The following is a 23,289-nucleotide window of genomic DNA, read 5'->3' as shown; positions in this document are numbered from 1 at the left end:
ATATGCAATTTATTGTTTATAAGATTGGGGAAACCTGCAGTCAGCTGAGACTGAAGAAGTCACTTGGATGAGTGACGAAACGTTTCTCCCACTGAAAACATCCAGATGAACAGAATCAACTTTTGGAGATCAAACCTGCACATTTTATGCACTAAATTCACCTTCAACATGAATAGCCCTCACAGCACATCAAAAGAATACACAATATTTATAGTAATATTAAAACATTACAGGCAGACATTTGCTGAATTAAATAATGTTTATTAATACAAACATTTAAATAGTTTTATACAGATAACAGTGAGTCAAAATGCAAAAGAAAGCTTTTCTTCAGCTGTCAGTCATATTTTAGATCTTCTTTATAGTAAAAATGCTGATTGAGTGCATTTTATTACAGTGCAAAACATTTGACCTGTTTTTTTTTTTCTTTCAAATCCAGTCAAAAATTGTGATATGTAGAATTAAGGTCAATGTGCTGCATCTTATCAGTTCTTAGAAAGCAAACAAGGTCACTGTGGCTTGCAGCCACTAGAAAAACACATGCTGTGACATGCAGTGTCTGGGCCTGAGAGTATAAAGTGCTTCAAAAAAAGCATTTTAAACAAGTTTTAAATTTTGATTTTGAACTGAGAATAGAATAACTGTCAGTCTCAAACTTAATTACATCCGTATCTATCTGTAGATATGTATATATATTCATATATAATATATCTTTGGAAATTCATACAGTCACTTCACATTTATGGGAAAAAGAGACAACAATAATGCCTGAGATCAAAAGAGTAGGTGACAACATGACTATGAGCACTGTGGTAAAATATCACCGTAATCATGTTTATGTGCAAACAAATTAATGTATGCATTTACTACTTTTATATTCTTTTTATGTTCAATGAGAATATGTTTTGTAATGAGGGTTGGGATAAATGTTCATTAGATTTCAAGCAGTGTTGAAGTATCATTGTGAACTCATTCTTCTCCAAATAAATTTAAAGTTTGAGTTTTTAGGGATGAGTGAAGATAACTGTTACTTTTTTTCTTGGTCATTTCTTTTCTTTCTGAGCCTAAAAGAAAAAAAGAAAAAAAAGAAAAATGAGAGAAATCTTTATTTCATTTCAAACAACTGTCCCACTAAACTTAGTTTGGAATAACAAAAGGAAAAGAGACTAACATACGGTAAAAGTTTCAGATAATGGCCCCATTATATATATAAGTAATCTCTGAACCAAATGCTCAGGCTTCAGACTGCCTTAAACACTCAGTTTGAAACAGTTTTTTTCTACTCCTTTCTATGTTTCTACTTCTGATGTAAAATAGACTGGATATCCCTAATATCCATACACAGTATCCATAATCACATACTGTGTATGCTACCGTTGTATAGAGTGTAATATCTTACTTCTTTTATATTTGTTTGTAATTTATTTGTATTTTTTGTATTTTCCTACTGATATTTGTACCTGAGCTGAGGTATTATCTTAATATGGTCTTCTCAGTCATTCAGCTGCAGTTATAAATACAGAAGCCCCACCCGCCTACGGTTCCAAATTTTTGCTTGAGAGGGGCAACCAATCAAAAGAAAACTTGTTCAAAGGAGTCAATGTTAAAATAGCTAGTTTCAGACAATGGATAAACTGAGGGACTGCAACAAGGCCCAACATAAGACAAACAAAGAGTTGTTTTTTTTTAACTGTAAATCATGCAAAAATAAAGAGTTGAAAATCAGCATAATAGTTCATTTACATTTTGTAGCCACAGAAACAAAGCAATAGCCTCTGTAGAAACTATCCTCACCCTCACTTATCTTAACTGCACTACTGTATAGCTCTGTGTAAATAATCATTCTGTACATTCGATAATCTTTAATCCTACAACTGTTTACAACTTGCATAGTTCCCATTTCTGTATAGCTGTATATCTCAGATTCTGTAAAGTTATTTATTTCATATTCTGTATAGTTTTTCATATTTATATCCTGTTCATAGCCTGTACATAGCTTGTACTCACTACAGCCTGTACATACTTATAGTTATAGAATATTCACAACATACTTCATACCGTGTACATTATAACATACCATAATAGACCCATTTCTGTAATATACTCACATATCTATATTATTGCTAATATATATTGTAATATATCTATATCACTAAAGCACTTCTGGATGGATGCAAACTGCATTTCGTTGCCCTGTACCTGTGCATGTGCAATGACAATAAAGTTGAATTCTATTCTAATTCTATTCTATTCTATTCAATTACTGCTATTGAAATGAAATTCATTAAAGGTTTGTGTGCGCTGAACAAGACAAGTGATGATAATAATGAATTGTCTTGAACTAGTTTTTAGAAAAGCTCAAGCGCTAGATTTTGTGAGTCTAATGATTCAGTTAAATACATCATTTCCAGTTTACCTGCTGTTTGTTGGTTCATAGTAGCTGTTCTCATTCAGCAGTTCCTCAATGATCGCCTGAAAACATTCGAACAAAACACCATGTCAGAGGCCACAGACAGAAGTTCAGTATCATGATGAAGTTGAAATTAAAACACTGTTCCAAAATGAGACCCATCTGTGGGAGAGTCAACACCTGCAGTTGTAAAGTAATACAGATCCATAAAATTGAATTTTAATGAAATAATAGTTGGCACTATGCCATCAGCAAACTATTTATTCTCTGAATAAATTTGTTGTTCACCAACCAGCCTACATTGGCACTATGCCTCTGCAGGAGGACCTACACGACATTTATACAAACAATAGTTTAATTGTTTTTCAATGCAGTTTTACATAGACTTATATGCCAAATATGACTTTTATTTTTAGCTAGCAAAAATTGTTCCTATTAGAAAGATTCCTGAGTTTCTCACCACCAACCTGCATCTGGTGATATGTAACTCCATCTCTGAGATTCACATCAACTGTCAACACAAAGAAGAGACAAAGTATTTATTTATTTATTTTTACATCAGAATTAACTTGCAATTCTACTTCTGCATAAGATGCTCTGCTTGTCTTTTACTGGAAATTTATGGTGAAGTTGGGCATTGATGGCACTACCTGTGCTGTCAGCGGTATGGATGTCTCCCGTGAAGTGGTGGATCCAAGGCCACCAATCTGAACTGATTGAACCAAATGCCATCAGCTCTGGAGACGCCTGGACGAGCTGAGAGCCAAGAAGAGGAGAGACAAACACCGTTAAGTTCTGCCTGATTTTATGAAGTGATTCTTACAAGACATTTGTAAGGTACACCAGCACAGAGCAAGACTTCCTGTAAACTGAGTACTGGAACAAAGTAGACTCAACTGTATGCAATAAAAAAAGATTTTTAAGAAATATTTCATTTTGATTGTGCAGAGAGCTCCTCAGTTTCTGACTCTTGAGTTATTTTGCACGGTGATTTCAGTGATTTCACAAAGCTTTTAAGGTTGGTGTTAATGCCCTCTTTTATGAGATATGTTTAAACGTCTCTGAAATTAGTTTAAAAAATGTCCAGTCCAAAAATGTCTCACATTATCAGATCATTAAAGAAAGAAGCTTTACAGTAGAAGTTGTGCCAAGCTAATAAAAATGTTCTGTACTCAGGCTATGCTTTAATCTTCCTTGTAATTACAGGGAGAGATGCTTACTATTTAATATCATCTATGAATGAACTGAGAGCAGATTTATCACGAGACATTGTTTATCAGGTAACCTAGCCATTGCTGGTCTCATGTTTTTATTTTTCATTAATCATGGCAGCAGAAGAGACACAGACAGGTGAGCTCTGATCTCATAATGAAAATATTTTGCCATTGGTTCAGGAGCTGAATTAAAATTCATGCAGGAACATGTTTTTGATGGTAGACTTAAACATCACTCTGTTATCAAACTCCTTCCCTGTGGTTTATCATATCATGAAAGTGAAAGTTCAGAGCTACAGGACCTCAGGTGTGGCTTTAAAATAGCTGACAGCAGCTTCTATGGTGGGTATATTAAATGTGTTCTGGCGGCCTAGCACACATGGAATGAAGTCATAAACTGCATCCATCGAGGAGCACGGGGTGCACTGCAGAGTGAAACAATGCTGGCTTTGTGTGATGTTATGATTTTGATTTTTTTTTTTTTTTACATCAAGATGGTGAAACTGCAAAATGAAAGCATTCCTTCACAGAGCTGTGTTTAAGAAGCTTTTACTGCAGTAGTTACAGTAAATGTAGCCCAGACATGTTCTGTTGTATCTGTTGTAATCTTCTTGTTTGATATTTGTCTTATGCTTCTGAGTATTTTCCTTTCTCACATCTTTCGCCTGTTCTGTGTGAGTTGCCTTCATGTTTCTACATCCTTCCGGTTTTTTGTTTTTTTTTACAGTGCTTTGGAGAAGTATTTCCCTCCTCTCTGAATTCATGAATTCATAAAATCAAGAAATGAATCAAGAATTATTTAAATAGAACCTGACAACAATCTCAAAAAATACACAATCTAAATAAACTTAAGAACAGATGAGAAACACAGTTATAGACATTTATTAATCTAAAGAGGCTCACAAAGCTACTTCAAGGCTTTGGGACTCCAGTAAACCACAGTGTAAACTACTCTCCCCAAATGGAGAAAACTGGTGAACCTTCCCAGCCAGACTACAAAAATTACACCAACGGTGTATCGATATCTTATTCAGGAAGTCACAGAAGAATCCAGAACAACATCTAAAGAGATTCAGGCCTCATTTGCCTCAGTGAAGGTCGAAGTTCATGATTCAACAATAAAAAACAGACTAGACAAAAATGACATCCACGGAGAGTCCAAGGAGTAAAACCACAGTGACTAGAAATAACTCAAAGGCTTGTCTAACATTTTTTGAAAAATCATATTGATGATTTTGGGGAAATTTTTGTTTAACCAAGAAGTCTAACTTCTTGGAAGGTGTGATTGCCGTTAAATCTGTTGTAAAACGAACAGCATTTCATTTAAAGACCAATATACCAGCATCAGAATTATGATGCTTAAATGCTCTCCAACGCGTTTTAATTAAAACAATTCTACCAAGAAGATTCCTTCACGGTGATGTGAAAGACTCACAGTCAGTTATACCAAACTCTTGACTGCAGTTTTTGTTGCCAATAGTGGCACAAGCAGTTATTAGGCGTAGGGGCCATTTCACTTTCACACAGGGCCAGGTGGGTTTGGATAACTTTTGTTCCCTTAATAAATGGAATCATCATTTAAAAACAAAATGTTATATTTACTCAGGCTGTCTTTGTCTACTATTAAAATTTGTTTTATGAGTTAAAGCAGGCAGCATGGTGGTTAGCATTGTTGCCGCACAGCAAGAAGGTAATGAGTTCAATGTCCCTCAGTGCGTGTGAGTGGTTGTCTCTGTGTGTTAGCCCTGCGACAGACTGGTGACCTGTCCAGGGTGTACCCTGCCTCTTGCCCTATGACAGCTGGGATAGGCTCCATCAACCCTGAAAAGGATGAGTGGATGGATGGAGTTAAATCATGTAATATGTGTCACACAAGTGTGACAAATACAGACACTCAATCAAAGAAACCAGGAAGGGAGCAAAAATAATTTCTTTTTTTTTTCTCTCTACTGAGTTCAAATCAAGCTTATTATCCCTCTCCCTGGTTTGTGTCCAGGCTCAGCTCCTGGAAGATGACCTTCAGGAAGGTGATGCACCAAAAACCTCCTAGTGATTCCTGGAGTTGCTTGCAGATTTCTACATTTACCTGTAGATTTTCATGTTTGTCACATTTGCCTGTAGTTTTTCATACTCACTAACGACTACCCGAGTAGCAGTACCACTGGATTAAGCGTATGGCAAATTGGAAATGGGGAAGGGATTGCCTTGGAACCTCAACCTACATGTTTCAAAAGGTGAAACATTTCCTTTAAAGGTGAATGTTCTCAACTTCTGTTTTGCATCATACAGACAACTCTCTCACTTCCATTCAAACTATTAGCAATAGGCGACTGACCAAAGCAATCACATAGGTTTTTGCCAACCAGTTGGGGAATACAGATTTTTCCCTAGCGACATGTGGTTGCCAGAGGGTTATTGACTGGTCTCTAGGCCTGCAAAACTAGGGCCTTATTCATTTGATCTAACATTGTCACCAAGATCACACCACATGTTCAAAATGACAGCAAAGTTAGCATCACATGTTTTGTGGTCACATGTCTGGAAAACAGTTTCACAGTTATGAAAACAAGATATCTGTTACAAAGCCATTATTGTGCCACATTATGTTTCACAATGACTCATTGTTTTGCTATTTGTTATTAATGCAGCATGCCCCTCTCCCTCATAGGGCTGCGTTTTGCCTTTTCCCTAAAAACTCAGGCTGTGCATCAGGCTGTAGTCTGCTTTATTCGCTTTATTTTGAACTAGCTTTCAATCTGAAGCCTGCAGTTTTTCTTTAGTCCAATAAATATCTGATGTTTCCAAAGTTAGTGAATTGTGCTTATTCACATTCTGATCACAGAAATGTCAAAATGATCATGATTATGATTGCTGAGCAGTCCTACATTATGAAGGAAAATTATAAAGTACAATCACTGAATACAAATTCTGTCTGACCATATTTTCCAAGTTCCCTGCATTTTAACTTCAAGTGCAGTTCTGAATTATGAGTTGACAGTTCAAACCTTGCTGAGCTCCACTTTCAGGTTGTACGGATCGCTGCCAAATTGGAAGAGAGACTTTTTAAATCTTTCAACAAGGCGCCGTTTAATGTGGTGGTGTGGAGCTGGTGGAAGCTGGAAATTAAATAAATGCAGGTTATTACCAACAAATACAAATCTAACCACTGCTGACAAAATATTCCTCATGGGTTGATCTCAGCTGGACCAAATAGTCCAACTGATAGAGTGTTTCTGTGACTGCATTTATAATTTTTGAATCAAGAGATTCAGCAAACATTTCTTTATGCCTTTACTTGAGTGATGAAGATGATTTTGTGCAGCTGCACCAGAAGCCTCTGAATTGGATCATCAATCTGGCGAAGCTTCTTCTGGGAGACGCAGATTCCTGCTGACACTGAGGTTAGAGCAAAACCAACAAACTGACTGATGAGTGCTAAAGAAAGCCATGTAGGCTCATTTGAAAGGGTTTCTGTAGTCTGAGAGGTCAAGCAGTGCCATAAAGTCAAAAAATTACCCGGTCTTGGTTTCACCTTTGCAGCTGCAAAATCCCCACTGGGAAAAACAGCAAATCACAAACGTGATTCAGTTTGCTTGTGTTTACCAACAAACATTTACACGTTCTTCAAGTTCAAAGGATGAGCTCAAGACTGCTACCACATACATTAAGCCCAGAGCTTACATAAATCATACAGCTGGAAATGTGTTCAATGTGTTAAACTTACCTGACTAAAATATGATCAGGGGTAGCACAGGCAGCTGACTTTGAGCCTTTGATTAAAGATAAATAGTAAAACAAATGGGGTTTGGGGTATAATTAGTGAGCAAAATCCACAACAACCAACAGAAAAATCTAAAGCAGTGAGAAGAAATGAGAAAATAAATGTTTATAAATGAAAAAAGGCTTTGAATCCCTAAATGGCACCACAACAACTAACAGTAGTGAGGCATCATCAGGTAAAGTAAACATGCCTGTGAATATTTGGATGTATGAAAAACACAAAAAAAAGTATCTTTGAAGTAAGTAATAAAAATGTGATCATGTGCATTATCACAGCTTTGACACCACTAACCGTAGTGTTTCCCTGTAGAGTTGGTGGTAGTGTCTGTGCCTGTTTCAATATCTTCATCAGGGCCGTCATCTAAGCACACACGCACAACATGTTAGCATTGTGTCTTCACACCTTTCACAGTCTGAGCAGTATAAAGATACCCAGATACCCTGAGCGAGTCTCTGCTCTCTGCTGTGGTTTGAGCTGCAGGCTGTAGAGGAGCATGAAGGTGCATATTCAGTCTTCATCATGGGTGTTTCCTGTAAAATATGAAGCACCATTTTAAATCTCTGCAGGCTAATAATATATTTATTTATAAGCACTACAGCACAGTACAAACGTTCATGAGTCTGTATTTAACATTTATAAAGTGAAGAGTCTTTTTCTGATTTCAAAGAACTGAATTCACCTGTGACATGTTTGAGTAAGAGCAGGTCACCCTAATTTTATCTCTTTCTAGGAAAAACCTCTGTGCTCGTTTCCTGTCTCGCTCTGCTTTTCTTTCCAGTGAATTCTGGGAAGTGTAGAGTCCATCCATCAGCTTCATCATGAGGTCAGAGATCCTGGAACTCACAGCTATAATGTCCGGTCTCAGATCTGGATCTGGATTTAAACACCTGACAGGACATCACATCACAAAGTAAAGTGCTGAATAAATTTATTAAATAATTGATTGTTCTGTTATTTCTTATTTTATTTCTTATTTTTCCACATGGATAATACATGTAAACACTAATACATTTAAATAAATTGCAACTGTTGTGGTGCTGGACTTCCTACCAGGGCTAATCCTGAGACCTCGTCCTTAGTGAATGCTTTTAAGTTAAACATGCATCAGTTAAGAAAATCTAGTAGAAACAATAGAGGAACCAGAAAGCCAAAAATTGAGATGCTGTGTAAAATCTAAATAAAAATCCTCAAACACAGATTCCAGAAGCCAATGACTGAATCAATGAAGCCAGATTGATTGATTGATCTTCTGTATACAGTCTATGCTCACCATTTGATCATGTCGATGACTCTCTCTGAAAAAGTACCTTCTTCAATTGGCTCATAATCGGCCTCCACAATCTGCCAGCAGAGAATTAGAGTGATCAGTGACTGACAGTAGAAAGTAAATATATGAAGTTAGGCATAAAATGTGAGTCTTGTGTGTCTCCATGCTACCTTGCTGGCCAGTGACAGCATATTACTGCTGTAGAATGGAGGCTGTAAAGTGGCCATCTGGTAGAGGATGCAACCTAAAGCCCAGATGTCAGCTTTCTCTCCATACGGCTCGTTTTTCACTATCTCTGGGCTAAAAACACATCACCACACTGAAAATCTTGAGTCATGAGGACCATTCATGCAATAAATCTCTGAATGAAGCCACAAAATCTGACAATGATCACAGAAGATTAGAAGGACCCCACAATTTGACAAGGAAAAAGAAAGTGTATGTGAATCGGACAGCATTATAGGAATATAATCACACAGCAATGGATTCTAAACTCTAAAACTCAAGTTTAGGCCTCGACTTTTTACCTGAAGCCAAATTGAGGCTTAATTCTAATGACAACCATCGTATTTAAAACCTCTAATTGGAGGAGAGTTCCCACAGTTGTTTATGTGAGCAGATTTCTGTTCCCTCAGCTCGATTAACACAAAACAAGTGTACACAGCCAGGAATAACATAATAACTTTCCAGTTTCTTTAATAGGCTGTAATAAAAGACAAAAACAGCTGAACGTTTGGACTTAACTTCCTCACCAGGAGTAAAGGATGGTGCCAACCACTGATGTGAGCTTGCTGTTCTCCTCCTTCTGCTTAGCTAGGCCAAAGTCAGCTTCAGGTAGAGGAAAGACAAGAGTTAAACTTTTCATATGACGAGATGTTCTGTGGGGAAACCTAACTGCACACTCACTGATGGTGACTTTATCTTTCTCCCCTAGCATGATGTTGTTTGGCGTCAGGTCACGATGGACTATCCTCTTCTCCTTATGCAGGTACCTCAATGCCAGAGACATCTGAAGGAACATGGAGAAATTATGTTCATTTCAATGCTAGAAGTGCTTTGGGAGTTGTGGCTCATCCATGTGTGTCTCATTTGCTGAGTGAAAATTATTGCCATTCATTTTGGCTATTATCAAAAACAATCAAAAACCAGTTTGGCAGCCAGGGTTTCTGTTCCTTTGAGTTTTGAACGAATATGTGAGTTTGGGTTTTTGCTTTGGTGTTTAAAGTTATGATTTTTATGTTTTGCGGGGTTATTTTTATTTTACACTCTAATATTTTGTTGTACCTAGGCTCTAGTTGCTGTTTCTTGCATTTTAGTCCCCTTGGGTGTTTCTTTTCATCCTTCTGTGTTCCCTAGGAGTTAGTTCATCTATGTTGAGATTTTTTTTTCTTTATTCATGTTTTCCCCTTTCAGTAATGGTCCATTATTCACTTCCTGTTTAATCCCATGTCCTCTTCTGTCTTCACTGGAGTTTTACTTCATCCCTTGTGACTGTGTTGATTGTGTATGGCTGAGTCTAATTTTCATTAGCTCTCAATTTCTAGGTTTCAGTTTAATTGTGTTTTCTATTAAGTTTGTTCTTAACCACAAAAAGGTAATGGTAAATGGCAAATGGCCTGTGTATAGCGCTTTACTCTGTGGACCCTGTGGGAAGTGTCAAATTAGTCAGGCGGTAGACAATCAGACTTCATGCAGTACAAGCAGTTTACAAAGCACTTACTAGCATTTGTTACCTGTATGAATATATTCCAGAGTCTGTCTTCGGTGAACTGCTGCTGTTTTTCCTTCAGAGAGTTAAAATGTTCAGCCAGTGGTACTCCCTCAATCAGTTCCATCACAATGTACAGCTTGTCACCTAAAATGGACATTATGATAAGTGTGTTTGGCCTTTTGCTGTTTTTTTCTTCTTTAAAGGGGACTTATTATATGCTCTTCCTTAATTTCCTTCAGATTCTTGCCATTATACCTGTGGATGTTCATGTTAAACATGACTACAGTTACAGATAATGAACCCAGTAAGTAAGTAATCCCTGTGAGTTTTTGGCTCACAGGGATTACAGGGATTATGAATCAGGAAAATATCCTTTAGTAGAGCCTGAGAATAACAATATGGACCTCAAGACAATCAAATAGACTCCCTGTAATTTTCAGTTTCAGAGTTCATTATGCTCACCTTCCAGAAAAGTCCTGTAATATTTAACAATGTTCGGGTGTGTCATCTAGAGATAAATAAGCAACACATTAACTTCCAACATGTAATCATACTGTCCAAATACAGTTCACTTGTGATTTGTATTGAGCCAAGTGCCTGTTCTTTGATGATTGTGAGCTCTGAGATGATTTTCTCCACATTACTGTCTCTGGACTTCTTGTCTTTGCCAAATGCAGGGTTGTGTAGATTCACCTCCTTCAACGCTAGGATGTTCTGGCCGCTCTGTTTTTGGACCTGTCATCAAACCAATAAATTTGAAGTAAATTTAAAAAGAAAAGATGCAAAACATCACAACCAACTCCAAATTTGGTCACTCTTGATTATGTTTCCTGTTACTGATGTTTACCTTAAAGACACTTCCAAAGGCCCCGGTGCCCAGATGGTCCAACACAGAGTAGCCACTGATCACTCTGAGAGGAGGTCGGTTCTGGTCCACTGTCTCAATGCCTTCTCTCAGATTGTCCAGTTCCTCTTTCTGCATTGAAAACACAAAAACTTTGTTTGTTTGTCAGTTTACCTCATTTATTTTACCCCACGGCAGTCAATGTTTTTCCTTTTTTCCCCAACTCCAAAACAGCTGAATAAACAAATAAACTCATTTAGAAGCTATTTCTTACAGTGTAGAGTGAAACTTTGGTTTGCAGGCCCTCATAGGCAGCGAGGTCCCGCACATAATGTCCAACATCAATAAACAGCTCAAAGAGGTCTGTGGGAAAGAGTCTGTAATGGATAAAAGATCACAAAACGGCAGTGGAAAGCAATAATGAGACTTCTTTCCCTGGCAGTGTTCCAACAGTAGCTCATTTTAAAACAATTCATCCACTTCATGAACTTAATGTTAGACAGTTTCTGTTATATTTTAAAACTTTTTAATGCCGTTTCATCACCTCTTAAACAGATGTCTATTTCTTTCCACACTAAAGAGAAATCGGAGCGCCCGGAATGCATAGCACTGCCAGTACACAAACAGATATGTTATTTCCTATAATTATAACATTTAGATTATTATGCAATTTGTTACATATAATAGCATATACCTGTAAAGAAGTGATTGTTTGTCCAGAGTCACATGGTATAATCAACTTTGCAATTATATAGATGCCATTTTCCTAAGAAAAGAAGGTCAAATGTAACTAACGCAAAAACATATACATGTGTTTTTATTTTTATTTATTATAGCTCATGCTTTTACATATTTCTCTCTGGTAATAGGATCAAGAGTAAAAGCACTCTCATTTGATTAATACGTGCTCTTCCACTAAGAACCCTTCTTTACCTGAACAATGTGGTGAGCAGATGTGTCATCTAGACTCATCTCAGTCAGAGCTGTACAGCAGGCTGAAAGGGGGATTAAAGGGATAGAATTTAATTTAAGAACTCATATACACAATCACAGAGTCCTAAATAGTCTGGATTACAGATGTAAATATTTATATGACTCTCTAAAAAACCAAAAGGCCAGAAGGAAACACTGTGTTTGAAATGTAAATCTTAAGCTTTCCCTATTGATACTTCTCGGGGCATGCATGTTTGGAGTGAGCAAGAACGAGTTCTGCTTTATGTTAGAGTCATCAGACGTTTGAAAACAGGAAATTTACAACCACTTCCTGTGCAATTACAGACAGGGTTAGTCAACTCTCTGCAGTCGTCATTGTCTCATGTCAGGAAAAAACTGTTTACATCCTCAGTAACTGATAAGACTGGGGTAGCATTTTCTTTTTGTGCAGTAGGGACAAAAAAATGCTTTATCATAAACTCTCTGAGACAGAGGTGGAATAAATGTCCGCTTCTGTCCCTACGCAGACCTAGGGACAGGGATCATTGGAACGTATCGTAACTATATGTAAATTCCTAACCATCACAAAGGTACAAATATGTTCCCAAGCAGTAAAAGTTTCATATTTCCACCGTTTCTTCCAGATTTTAAGATGTATTATTAGTAGATGACCTGTGTTTTTACCCCAAGCGTGTTCTTGGGTTGAACTTTCCCACAGGCTTTGTTCTCCATGTGACTGATTTTATAATAGAAGTCTTTCACTTATAAAACCTGTTTTTCTCCAATTTCCACTAATGAGTACTTTATAAGTTTATAAATTAATATCATTAAAAATAAATAAATATATAATATTCTCACACAGAAAAGCTGGTGGGTACTTTGGTGGATTCAAACCCAGGACTTTCTTACTGTGGTACTAACCACTGCTCCACCATGCCACTGAGCAACACAGTACCCAGAAATAAATTGTGTGATATGCAGCGTATACCCTGACCTGACTGGAGCGCGATCGTGTTGTCCACCACCTCCTGAGGGCTGAGCTCCTCCCTCATGTGCTCTCTCTGGATGCGACCGGCTGCGTTGGCACTGGAGAGCGCCTCAATGGACGAGCGGTCGGTGATGTACCGCCTGTCACTGTGTGAATGATTTTGTGCCTTATTTTTTGGCACTGTGACTGTTTTAAGCCTGAGAACAAAGCTGTTTAATGCTGTTCAGTCAGCTAAAGTTACAACCTCCATCATTAGCTATGAAATATTGGATGAGATTATGTTGCAGACAAACGGAAAGCATTTTTTTTCTAACCAGCAAAGATGTGAAAGGATAAAAAAAGGATAGAAAAATATATGAGGTAATAAACTCCAGACAGATTCATCAGCAATATTTGCTGATCTGTCCCTTCAAAGACAAGGATCACACTGAAAACTAGTGAAAACAACTTATAGACTATAAATGTTCAAACTGAGAGCTAACTGTTGTAATCTAAACTTTAAATACATTGTACTCGCTCATTTTCACGAACCTGTGGAGCAGCCGGAGGAGCTGCTGCACGCCACCCCAGCTTCTGATCTCCACCCTGATGTCGGGGTCCTCGCAGAGCTGGACCAGCACCCAGGTGACACTCCATAGCAGTTTCAGGTGCTTGCCATGCAACAGACTCAGCAGTACTGGCAGACCGTCCAGCTCCCTCACCTGAGCCCTCACGAGCTGAACCGGGCAGAGCAGCCTCAACAGCTCCGCACTCATTCTGGACGAAGTTTAACCCCAATATTATTTATGTTAAGTGAATTTAACTTGATACTTGCAGAGATAATATACACTATTATTCTTTACAGCTCTATTTTATTTGTCTGTCTATGTTTCTGTCCAGATTTTATGACTGTATATCAGCACTAATGGGTGAAAAAACCTTTTCCATAAATTAGAATAACAACTTAGTAGTGCTTTCTTACCTCTTTGACAGGAGGTCGTATTCCTGAAGTATTACAAGGAGGCTCTCCACTATCAGTAGCTTCCCAATCTCCTCTTTAAATTCTATGCTACAGAGAAGAAAATCTTGTAACAGATGAAATCGTCCTTGTATGTATAGTCTTCGGTGCAACATTTACTTACCTCTCAGCCAAAGTGGTGAGTGCTAGCAGGGCTCCCAGTAGCACACTGCTATCAGTTGTCGAGAGGAGTTTTGCCATAGTCTACCACAGTCAGAGTTGGTATTCATTTACAAAAGGAAATAGAAATAAAGAGATGGCAAAGTGTCATCAATCCTCATTAGTACTTTCCCAAATGACAAAGCATTGGGCAAAAAAATTAAGAAAAACCACACTGGTAAATCTATGCTTCTTCCCTCACCTACAGCCTTGATCTGTGGGTAGTGACTAAAAAAAATATCGGATCGCAGATACAAGCAATAGGAATTAGCTTCCGGTGAAGGATGTCTGGACTCAAGAGATATATTTAAGAGCTCAGCCATTCAGGGGGGACTCAGAATGCAGCCTCTACTCCTCCACATTGAAAAGAACCAGTTGAGGTGGTTCATGTATCTGACCAGGTTGCCTACTGGACACCTCTTAGGTCAGGTCTTTTCTGCATGTCTAACTGGGAGGAAACTTTTTAAATAATGTTATCAGATGTAAAGCAAAAAAAAAAAGTAGTAACAGTAAAATTAATAGTAAAATAACTATATATATATATATTTTATTTTATTTTTTTTATTTTTTTTATTTTTTTAAAAACACCCAGCACGCCCCTGCGGGCAGTTTATCCTTCAAGCTCGGGTCCTCTACCAGAGGCCTGGGAGCTTGAGGGTCCTGCGCAGTATCTTAGCTGTTCCCAGGACTGCACTCTTCTGGACAGAGATCTCCGATGTTATTCCCAGGATCTGCTGGAGCCACTCGCCTAGCTTGGGAGTCACCGCACCTAGTGCTCCGATTACCACGGGGACCACCGTTACCTTCACCCTCCACATCCTCTCGAGCTCTTCTCTGAGCCCTTGGTATTTCTCCAGCTTCTCGTGTTCCTTCTTCCTGATATTGCTGTCATTCGGAACCGCTACATCGATCACTACGGCCGTCTTCTTCTGTTTGTCTACCACCACTATGTCCGGTTGGTTAGCCAACACCATTTTGTCCGTCTGTATCTGGAAGTCCCACAGGATCTTAGCTCGGTCATTCTCCACCACCCTTGGGGGCATCTCCCATTTTGACCTCGGGACTTCCAGATTATACTCGGCACAGATGTTCCTGTACACTATGCCGGCCACTTGGTTATGGCGTTCCATGTATACCTTGCCTGCTAGCATCTTGCACCCTGCTGTTATGTGCTGGATTGTCTCTGGGGCATCTTTACACAGCCTGCACCTGGGGTCTTGCCTGGTGTGATAGACCCCAGCCTCTATGGATCTTGTGCTCAGAGCTTGTTCTTGTGCTGCCATGATTAGTGCCTCTGTGCTGTCTTTCAGTCCAGCTTTGTCCAGCCACTGGTAGGATTTCTGGATATCAGCCACCTCCTCTATCTGCCGGTGGTACATACCGTGCAGGGGCCTGTCCTTCCATGATGGTTCCTCGTCTCCCTCCTCTTTCTTGGGTTTCTGCTGCCTGAGGTATTCACTGAGCACTCGGTCAGTTGGGGCCATCTTCCCAATGTATTCTTGGATGTTCGTTGTCTCATCCTGGACTGTGGTGCTGACACTCACCAGTCCCCAGCCCCCTTCCTTCCGCTTAGCGTACAGCCTCAGGGTGCTGGACTTGGGGTGAAACCCTCCATGCATGGTAAGGAGCTTTCTTGTCTTTATGTCAGTGGCTTCTATCTCCTCCTTTGGCCAGCCTATTATCCCAGCAGGGTACCTGATCACGGGCAGGGCGTACGTGTTGATGGCCCGGATCTTGTTCTTACCATTCAGCTGACTCCTCAGGACTTGCCTGACCCTCTGCAGGTACTTGGTGGTTGCAGCTTTTCTAGCGGCCTCTTCATGGTTCCCATTCGCCTGCGGGATCCCCAGGTACTTGTAACTGTCCTCTATGTCTGCAATGTTGCCTTCTGGTAATTCAATCCCCTCAGTTCTGACTACCTTCCCTCTCTTTGTTACCATCCGACTACACTTCTCCAGTCCGAATGACATTCCAATGTCATTGCTGTATAGCCTGGTAGTGTGGATCAGTGAATCGATGTCTCGTTCACTCTTGGCATACAGCTTGATGTCATCCATGTACAGGAGGTGGCTGACAACTGCTTCGTTCCGTAGTCGGTATCCGTAGCCAGTCTTGTTAATGATCTCACTGAGGGGGTTCAGGCCTATGCAGAACAGCAGTGGGGACAGAGCATCTCCTTGGTAGATCCCGCACTTGATGGTGACTTGTGCTATGGGCTTGGAGTTGGCCTCTAGTGTTGTACGCCACATCCCCATTGAGTTCCTGATGAAGGCTCTTAGGGTCCCATTGATCTTGTACAATTCTAGGCATTCCAGTATCCAGCTGTGGGGCATTGAGTCATAGGCCTTCTTGTAATCAATCCAGGCAGTGCACAGGTTGGTCAGTCTGGTCTTGCAGTCTCGGCTGACTGTTCTGTCTGGTGTTTTGCGCCTCTGGTATTCTTGCCAATCCCTTTCTGTGTCCCGCTCATGTATTGACCCATGTGCCTGTTCATCTTAGCTGATATGATGCCTGACAGGAGCTTCCATGTAGTACTGAGGCAGGTTATTGGTCGGTAGTTGGAGGGGACCGGTCCCTTCTTGGGGTCCTTGGGGATCAGGACCGTCCGACCTTCGGTTAGCCATTCCGGGTGTCTCTCGTTAACTAGCAGTTGGTTCATTTGTGCTGCCAGACGCTCGTGGAGTGCAGTCAGCTTCTTTAGCCAGTAGGCCTGAACCATGTCGGGCCCTGGTGCTGTCCATCACAGTGGCAGATATCCAAGAAAGGGTCTCCAGTATGAAGATACTGGAGACCCTTTCTTGGATATCTGCCACTGTGATGGTTACTGGACCCTGTTCAGGGAGGTCGCTGTGGTCTGCCCTCAGATCCACTAGCCACTGAGCATTGCCGTTATGGGTTGCGTCCTTCTCCCATATGCTCTGCCAGTATTGCTCCGTCTTCAGCCTTGGTGGTGCTGTTCTCTTATTGTTCCCTTGCCACTGAGAGTACACCTTTGCTGGTTCTGTGGAGAACAGCTGGTTTATTCTCCTGCCTTCTATCTCTCTGGTGTACCTCCTCAAGCGGCTGGCCAAGGCTATGAGTCTTTGCTTGGCAGTTTCCAAGGCCTCAGGTATGGACAGCTTGCTGTATTTCTTATGCACCTTCTTTGTCGCACCTTTCTGCAACTCCGTTAGTTGGCTAACCTCCCTCCGTGCTACTTTGATCTTGCCCTCTAGCCTCCTTCTCCATGGAGGGTACTGCCCCTTGTGGCTGTTCAACTTGTAGCCAAGCATCTGCACTGATCACTGCTGCCGTATTGTAGATCAGCTTGTTAGTGTGGTTGTAGGTATCGTCCGTAGTGCTGCATTAACATCATCTAGCAGACCTTCTGAGGGTACTTCACGTAATCTTGGTAACCGACTACGGGGGATACAGGTTTCTATTTTTCAGGTCAGTTCCTCTCGCACTCAACTATCCTTCTCCTATCGCACTTGGGGCTATGTACCCAATCTCGGGTGGGGGTGATGATATCTCCCCCCTGACCTGGCGTCCTGACTCCTCCTTGCCGTAGCATTTGTGTTGTACCTCGTCAATCTCTAGCTGTGAGAGCAGTCCCTTCTTTCGAATGTTGGAACACTGAGCTACTAGTTGTTTCGCCGTCATTGTGGATGTTGGATATCGAAGAATCCATAGGTCCCGCATCCTATTCATGTAGCCCCTTCTGCCGGGGTTACTTGCGTAGTAGCATTCCAACAATGCCCTGTTTTTGTCTCTTGCCCACCAATGCCTTCTTGTTCCAGTAGCCCACTTTTCGTCAGGGTGCCCTGGTTCCTCAACACCTGACGCGGACCTTGTTGATCCGGGCGACGTCCGAGCCGGCATGCCTTCATATTTATCTGTCTCGCTCATGTCTGCGGTAGGCTTGCTTAGCATAGGGGGTCTAGCCTTAGGACCCTTACTGGATACAGACGCCCCAGGCAGGAATCGATCTTGCGATCCTCTGTTCCAAAGGCATGTAGTCTAACCACTACGCTATCCAGCTGATATATATATATATATATATATATATATATATTAATTAAACTATATATAATAATTGTAAAATTATTGTCAGCAGGAAAAAACTGAACTCATTATTGCCACTGTTAGCGTATTTTTCCATGGTTTAAACACAAATCATTTCCTGTTATGTTACAGAGTTAAACTCATCTAGAAGCACCTATTAGCTTGAAATGCCTCAAGGCACTCACTTTAACATCACTTTCAAACCATTATCCAAATTAACTGTAATTACAATGATCTCTGGGGTATAAAGACTGTTCATAAAAAATGCTAGTCTATTTTTTTTAAATGCGTAAAAAATGAATTGATTTCCCTCTAAATAACATTTTAAAAAGATTTTATACTTTTGTCACCACTGCCTGCAGATTTCCATCCAGAATTCTTTGAATGTCTTATGCGGACTCTCTCTGGTTTAACCCAGACATGCCAAAACAGTGACAACAAACAGCACACAGTCACAGATAACCTCGTCACAACTTATCACTTACCCTGTGAGCGCCACTCTCAATGACCCAGACTCTTTGATCCTGAGTGGCAGATAATTTCTGAAAGATGTCTGGAATACAGTCAGTTAATCCGCCATTGATAAGGACAATACAACTTATATTATCGGTGTTTCTCTGTGAGTCTGCCTTCACATTACTCACAGGTCATTGTGACCAGCTTCTGCGTGGCAAACGTCTGCTCCCCACACGACATATACAGAGCAGTGACAGACTCCATATACTGAGAGACAAAGGAGAGAAGGGTTCAGGGTGGCATCATATCACTGTGGGCAAAAGAAGCATTGTTTTTTTTTCTTCTTTTTTTACATTAGGCATTTACCCTGGCAAGTAAACTGATGCCTTGAAGCTCATGGAGGATTTTCTAAATCAAATAAAATAAAATCAGCATTTGTTGTTTTTATTTTGCAGAAATGTTTTTTCATTAAATTAAAAGCATAAAAAATTAAAGTTTGTTGTTTTGTTTTTTAAACTTGGACCTGATAGTGGGGATCTCTGATCAATAATCGCAGGCAGATGAGAACTCTAAGGACTGACTCAGGAGGTGCATGCTCAATCCATTCACTGTTGAAAGAGTAAATATTATCACAGAAGTTATCCGTATCTATTACAGCAGAAGAAATGTTTAAGTACTTCAAACATATTTCACCTGCACAGTCGGTTCTTGATCAAAGACACAAGGATGTCAGAGAACAGTTCATGCAACGGGTGGCTGCTGAAGCATCTTTGGTCTCTGTATGTTATGCTGGTAAATGACAGGAAAATTATGTACAATTAACTTTAAAGAACTACATATTGCATTTAATCCCTTAAAGAAATATTTCACTGTATAATTAATGTACAAACGCCAACATCAGAAAAGTTTGAAAGCATTTTAGTCACATTTAGGATTAGAATTTAACCTCAATACAGTTATTGTTTTCCCTGAAGTATAGAGAGGACTTAAAGCTGTCCAGAAACATTTCCTCTTTGAAAAGATCTGAATGTGGATATTACTTTTCTTAATTTAGCAAGCCACCCTTACATTTCCTTGCTCATTTAATATGTAAACTTAAGCTAACTGAAGACCTTTGGCTTTAGGTTGTTGAATCTAAAAACAAATTTGAAGGTACTTAATTTATATTGTGTGGTGTGGTGCTTCAAAAAGGAAAGGTTATTACATAGTTCGATAGCAACACTATTTAAACTGAATGCAATGCTACAGGAAGGTTAGTGCAATTATTTAGCTGGAACTTGCCTGGAGAAATCAATATCCAGTCAAGTTCCAAGTCAGGTTTATTACCCAATGAACCAGACTTAACATAAACAAGAAATCACGTAGAAAAAGCAGAAAGAGACAATATACACTGCTCAACATTTGAAAACATACCAGATATCAATGGAAAACATATTATGCTGGATATCTATACAGGTAGGGACTGAGTCCTGTGTTTGGAATGAAAGGATGCAATCGTTTTTAATGGGAATTAAAATTATTAACCTCCAGAGGGCTGAATTCAAAGATACTCTGAAAATTAAAGTGGAAAAAAATAATAGGGCCAATTAGTCTATTTTGACAAAATTTCATTGTAGGACTTAAAATGGTGCTTAGTAGCACCCACATGTCTGTATGCATGAACAAGTACATTGGAGCATGCTTCTAATGAGATGATGAATTGTGTCCTTGAGGATCTCCTCCTACATCTATACCAGGCTGTCACCGAGCTCTTGGACAGTCTGAGGAACAACCTGGTGGTGTTGGATGAACATAATATCCCAAAGATGTTCCTTTGGATTTAGATCAGCCAAGTGTCAATGGTATCAATTCCTTTATCTGCCATTACCCACTGCACCAGTGAAGGGTCTGAAAATGAGTCCAAGGGTTTCATCCTAATACCTAATGGTAGTCAGAGTGATGTTGCCTAGCTTGTAGAGGTCTGTGTGTCCCGTGTCAAAAATTGGCAGTTTGTCTTGTAGTCAGAAGGTTGCCAGTTCGAGCCCCAGCTTGGACAGTCTCTGTCGTTGTGTCATTAGGCAAGACACTTCACGTACCGCCTACTGGTGATGGCCAGAGGGGCTGATGGCGTGATATGACAGCCTCGCTTCTGTCAGTCTGCCCCAGGGCAGCTGTGGCTACAACTGTAGCTTGCCTCCACCAGTATGTGAATGAATAGTGGAATTGTAAAGCGCTTTGAGGGTCTCGAAAAGCGCTATATAAATGCAACCCATTAATATTACATAGATATGCCTCCCTGGACGATCACTGACCCACCACCAAACAGGTCATGCTGAATGATGTTACAGGCAACATAATTTGCTCCACAACTTTTTCCTGTTTGTCAAATGTGCTCAGGGTGAACCTGCTGTGATCTGTAGTACACCAGTCATGCACCTGCCAATTCTGGTATTCTATGGCAAATACTAGTTGGGCTCCACAGTGCTTGGAGTGAACACAGGGTCCACTAAAGGACATTGGGCCGTCAGGCCACCCACATTAAATCTGTTTCTGATTCTTTGGTCAGAGACTTTCACATCAGTTGCATGCTGAAAGTCATTTTGTAGCTCTGGCAGTGTTCATCTTGTTTCTCCTTGCACAAATGAGCAGACAGCAGTCCTGCTGATGGGCTAAGGATAAGTGACCTTCTCTGGCCCTGTCCAGCTCTTCGAAAGTAACTGCCTGTCTCCCTGGAATCTCCATGCACATGAGATTGTACTGGTGGACAAAGCACACCTTCTGGCAATGGCATGTAGCGGGGATCTCTGATCAATAATCCTGAAGGAGTTGGAACACCTGTGCAGCCTCTGTAGGGTCCAGGTATCACCTTATGCTACCAGTAGTGACACTAGCCAAATGCAAACGAGTGAAAAAAACAGCAAGAAAAGATGAGGAGGGAAAAAATGTCAGCGGGATCCACCTGTGAAACCATTCCTATTTTGGGATTGTCTCATTGTTACTCCTCCAGGACACCGGTTGTTAATTTCATCAACAAAGCAGTACCAAAGCAGCTGAAACTGATTAACAACTCCCTCTGCCATTTTAATTGACCAGATCAGATCAGATCAATATCCCAGAAGTTTATCTGACTAAATGCTATACTTTGATCATTTTTTGAGCAGTGCAGATCACTGTCTTACAGAAAAACAGCTCTACCAGTATATCCACAGCTGAGATTAGTAGCACATGTTACTGAATCTTAGACAAAGTCAACCTACGATTCTTTCATTTTCAGAGTCAACATAATAAAGGTCAACTGGGCCTCTAATGTATTAATTTTATGCATCTTACTTGTATTAGTATTCGAAAAGACTTGGACTCATAACTGTGTGCTTTGAGATTTTAGTTAATATTATTTCAGAGATTATGCGGTCCTTAGGAAATGTAACCTGAATTTGTCCAGTTCTGAGGCCTCATTGCTGATGTCACTCTCAAGCCTGTGTCTACTTGTGTTTTTTTGAGGAGGGATGGATCTGCTGGTTCCACTGCTGCATCCTTTACTGTGACTCAACACTGCCACCTGCAAACACAAGGAGTCTCACACCACAATAATACACACAGATAGGTAGCAATGTGAGCTGGTTTTTGGGGTCTGTTATTAAAATGTCTAGACATTCAGCCTTGGTGTGGTGTCATTTGTTGTTGTTGCTGTTCACCTCTTGTCTGGGACTGTTTTTGGCAAGCAGGGACTGGAGCCTCCTTAGATCACGAAATGCCCTATAAAACATGCTTATCAGGTGATTTGTGGTTTTCATATCACGGAGATGAATTCTGAACTGGGTCAAGAACAATTAAATAACTGTAAGGAGAAGATAACCAAGCATACTTGCTGTGTGTTCCTATGGATTTCGGGGTCAGTTTTTCTTCTTGTTTCAATTTTTTAACAGACATTTTCAGCGTTCCCCGCTGCTTTCATTAGGAACCTGCGAAGCATTTTGGCACATATTCACATTTAGTCAGACATAAGAAACTCAGTGGCGACAGTGCTACCTCACACTGGCCAAAAACGACAGGTCCGCTGATAGAAGGCTAACAAAAAAAGTCGCGTTTATAGTCGCTTACCTTTCCCCCAGCAGCAGAAAGCTGATTTGGCCTATAGAAATTTGGCCTCATTAAATATCCTGAGTTAGTTTTATTCGAGCAACAGCAACTATACGAGCAAATAGTATTAGTCTATGTTGCTATGGTTACAACCGACGCGCATCCAGTTCACTCGCCGTATTTTGTGCTACGCTGTCGGAATACTTGGCACGCGTATATATATATAAATAATTTATATTTTAAAGGAAATTGAAATAACTTAAAATATTTCTCATTACTTCTCAACACAGTCCAGAACAAACGAATAAATTAATACATATTATAAGACCCAGAATTTCCTTATGTTTCCTAGCAATAGGAATTCTGTCATATAAGCTAAACATTAAGTTAAACAGCCTATAATTAAAAAAACGAATAATGGTAATA

General features: G+C 40.0%; 1 protein-coding gene across 3 annotated transcripts; it reads right to left on the bottom strand.

The window, feature by feature from the left end:
• Positions 1-252: 252 nt before the first annotated feature.
• Positions 253-23,007, bottom strand: nek10 (NIMA-related kinase 10). Of its 3 annotated transcripts, XM_085292578.1 has the most exons (36): positions 22,885-23,007; positions 22,649-22,745; positions 22,479-22,539; positions 22,212-22,342; positions 19,498-19,593; positions 19,328-19,412; positions 19,171-19,212; positions 18,993-19,071; positions 18,834-18,901; positions 14,270-14,349; positions 14,110-14,196; positions 13,680-13,904; positions 13,155-13,294; positions 12,161-12,222; positions 11,922-11,993; positions 11,772-11,836; positions 11,502-11,604; positions 11,231-11,359; positions 10,981-11,118; positions 10,846-10,891; positions 10,406-10,527; positions 9,579-9,681; positions 9,425-9,500; positions 8,843-8,972; positions 8,676-8,746; positions 8,085-8,292; positions 7,845-7,935; positions 7,697-7,765; positions 7,349-7,394; positions 7,141-7,178; positions 6,920-7,020; positions 6,630-6,740; positions 3,061-3,166; positions 2,878-2,921; positions 2,417-2,472; positions 253-1,064 (listed from the first exon to the last, which is right to left on the bottom strand). In XM_085292578.1, the coding sequence occupies exons 2-36, from the start codon at positions 22,711-22,713 to the stop codon at positions 1,028-1,030; spliced, it is 3,183 nt and encodes a 1,060-aa protein (XP_085148704.1). In that variant the 5' UTR covers positions 22,714-22,745; positions 22,885-23,007; the 3' UTR covers positions 253-1,027. The 3 variants fall into 3 exon arrangements, 2 of the variants coding, with proteins under 2 accessions (XP_085148704.1, XP_085148705.1); XR_014894441.1 differs by lacking the exons at positions 253-1,064; positions 2,417-2,472; positions 2,878-2,921; positions 3,061-3,166; positions 7,141-7,178; XM_085292579.1 differs by lacking the exons at positions 19,171-19,212; positions 19,328-19,412; positions 19,498-19,593; ... (2 more) ...; positions 22,649-22,745; positions 22,885-23,007 and having other exon boundaries at positions 254-1,064; positions 18,834-18,890; positions 18,993-19,069.
• Between the last annotated feature and the right edge of the window lie 282 nt (positions 23,008-23,289).

This window comes from Mchenga conophoros, linkage group LG11 (genome assembly GCF_057382185.1).
Source record: "Mchenga conophoros isolate Kocher_MC1m ecotype Shallow Benthic linkage group LG11, M_conophoros_male_GT1.1, whole genome shotgun sequence".
Classification (NCBI taxonomy): domain Eukaryota; kingdom Metazoa; phylum Chordata; class Actinopteri; order Cichliformes; family Cichlidae; genus Mchenga; species Mchenga conophoros.
Note: the sequence above shows the minus strand (reverse complement) of the source record. Positions and strands in the feature narration are given on the sequence as shown.

Excerpts from the sequence above, each read along its gene's own strand:
- nek10 (XM_085292578.1), bottom strand. The coding sequence starts at position 22,713 with ATGTCTGTTAAAAAATTGAAACAAGAAGAAAAACTGACCCCGAAATCC. Across the intron at positions 11,119-11,230 it reads CCTTTGGAAGTGTCTTTAAG|GTCCAAAAACAGAGCGGCCA; the intron begins GTAAACATCAGT and ends GTTTGATGACAG. Across the intron at positions 9,682-10,405 it reads TCTGGAATATATTCATACAG|ATGTCTCTGGCATTGAGGTA; the intron begins GTAACAAATGCT and ends ATGTTCCTTCAG.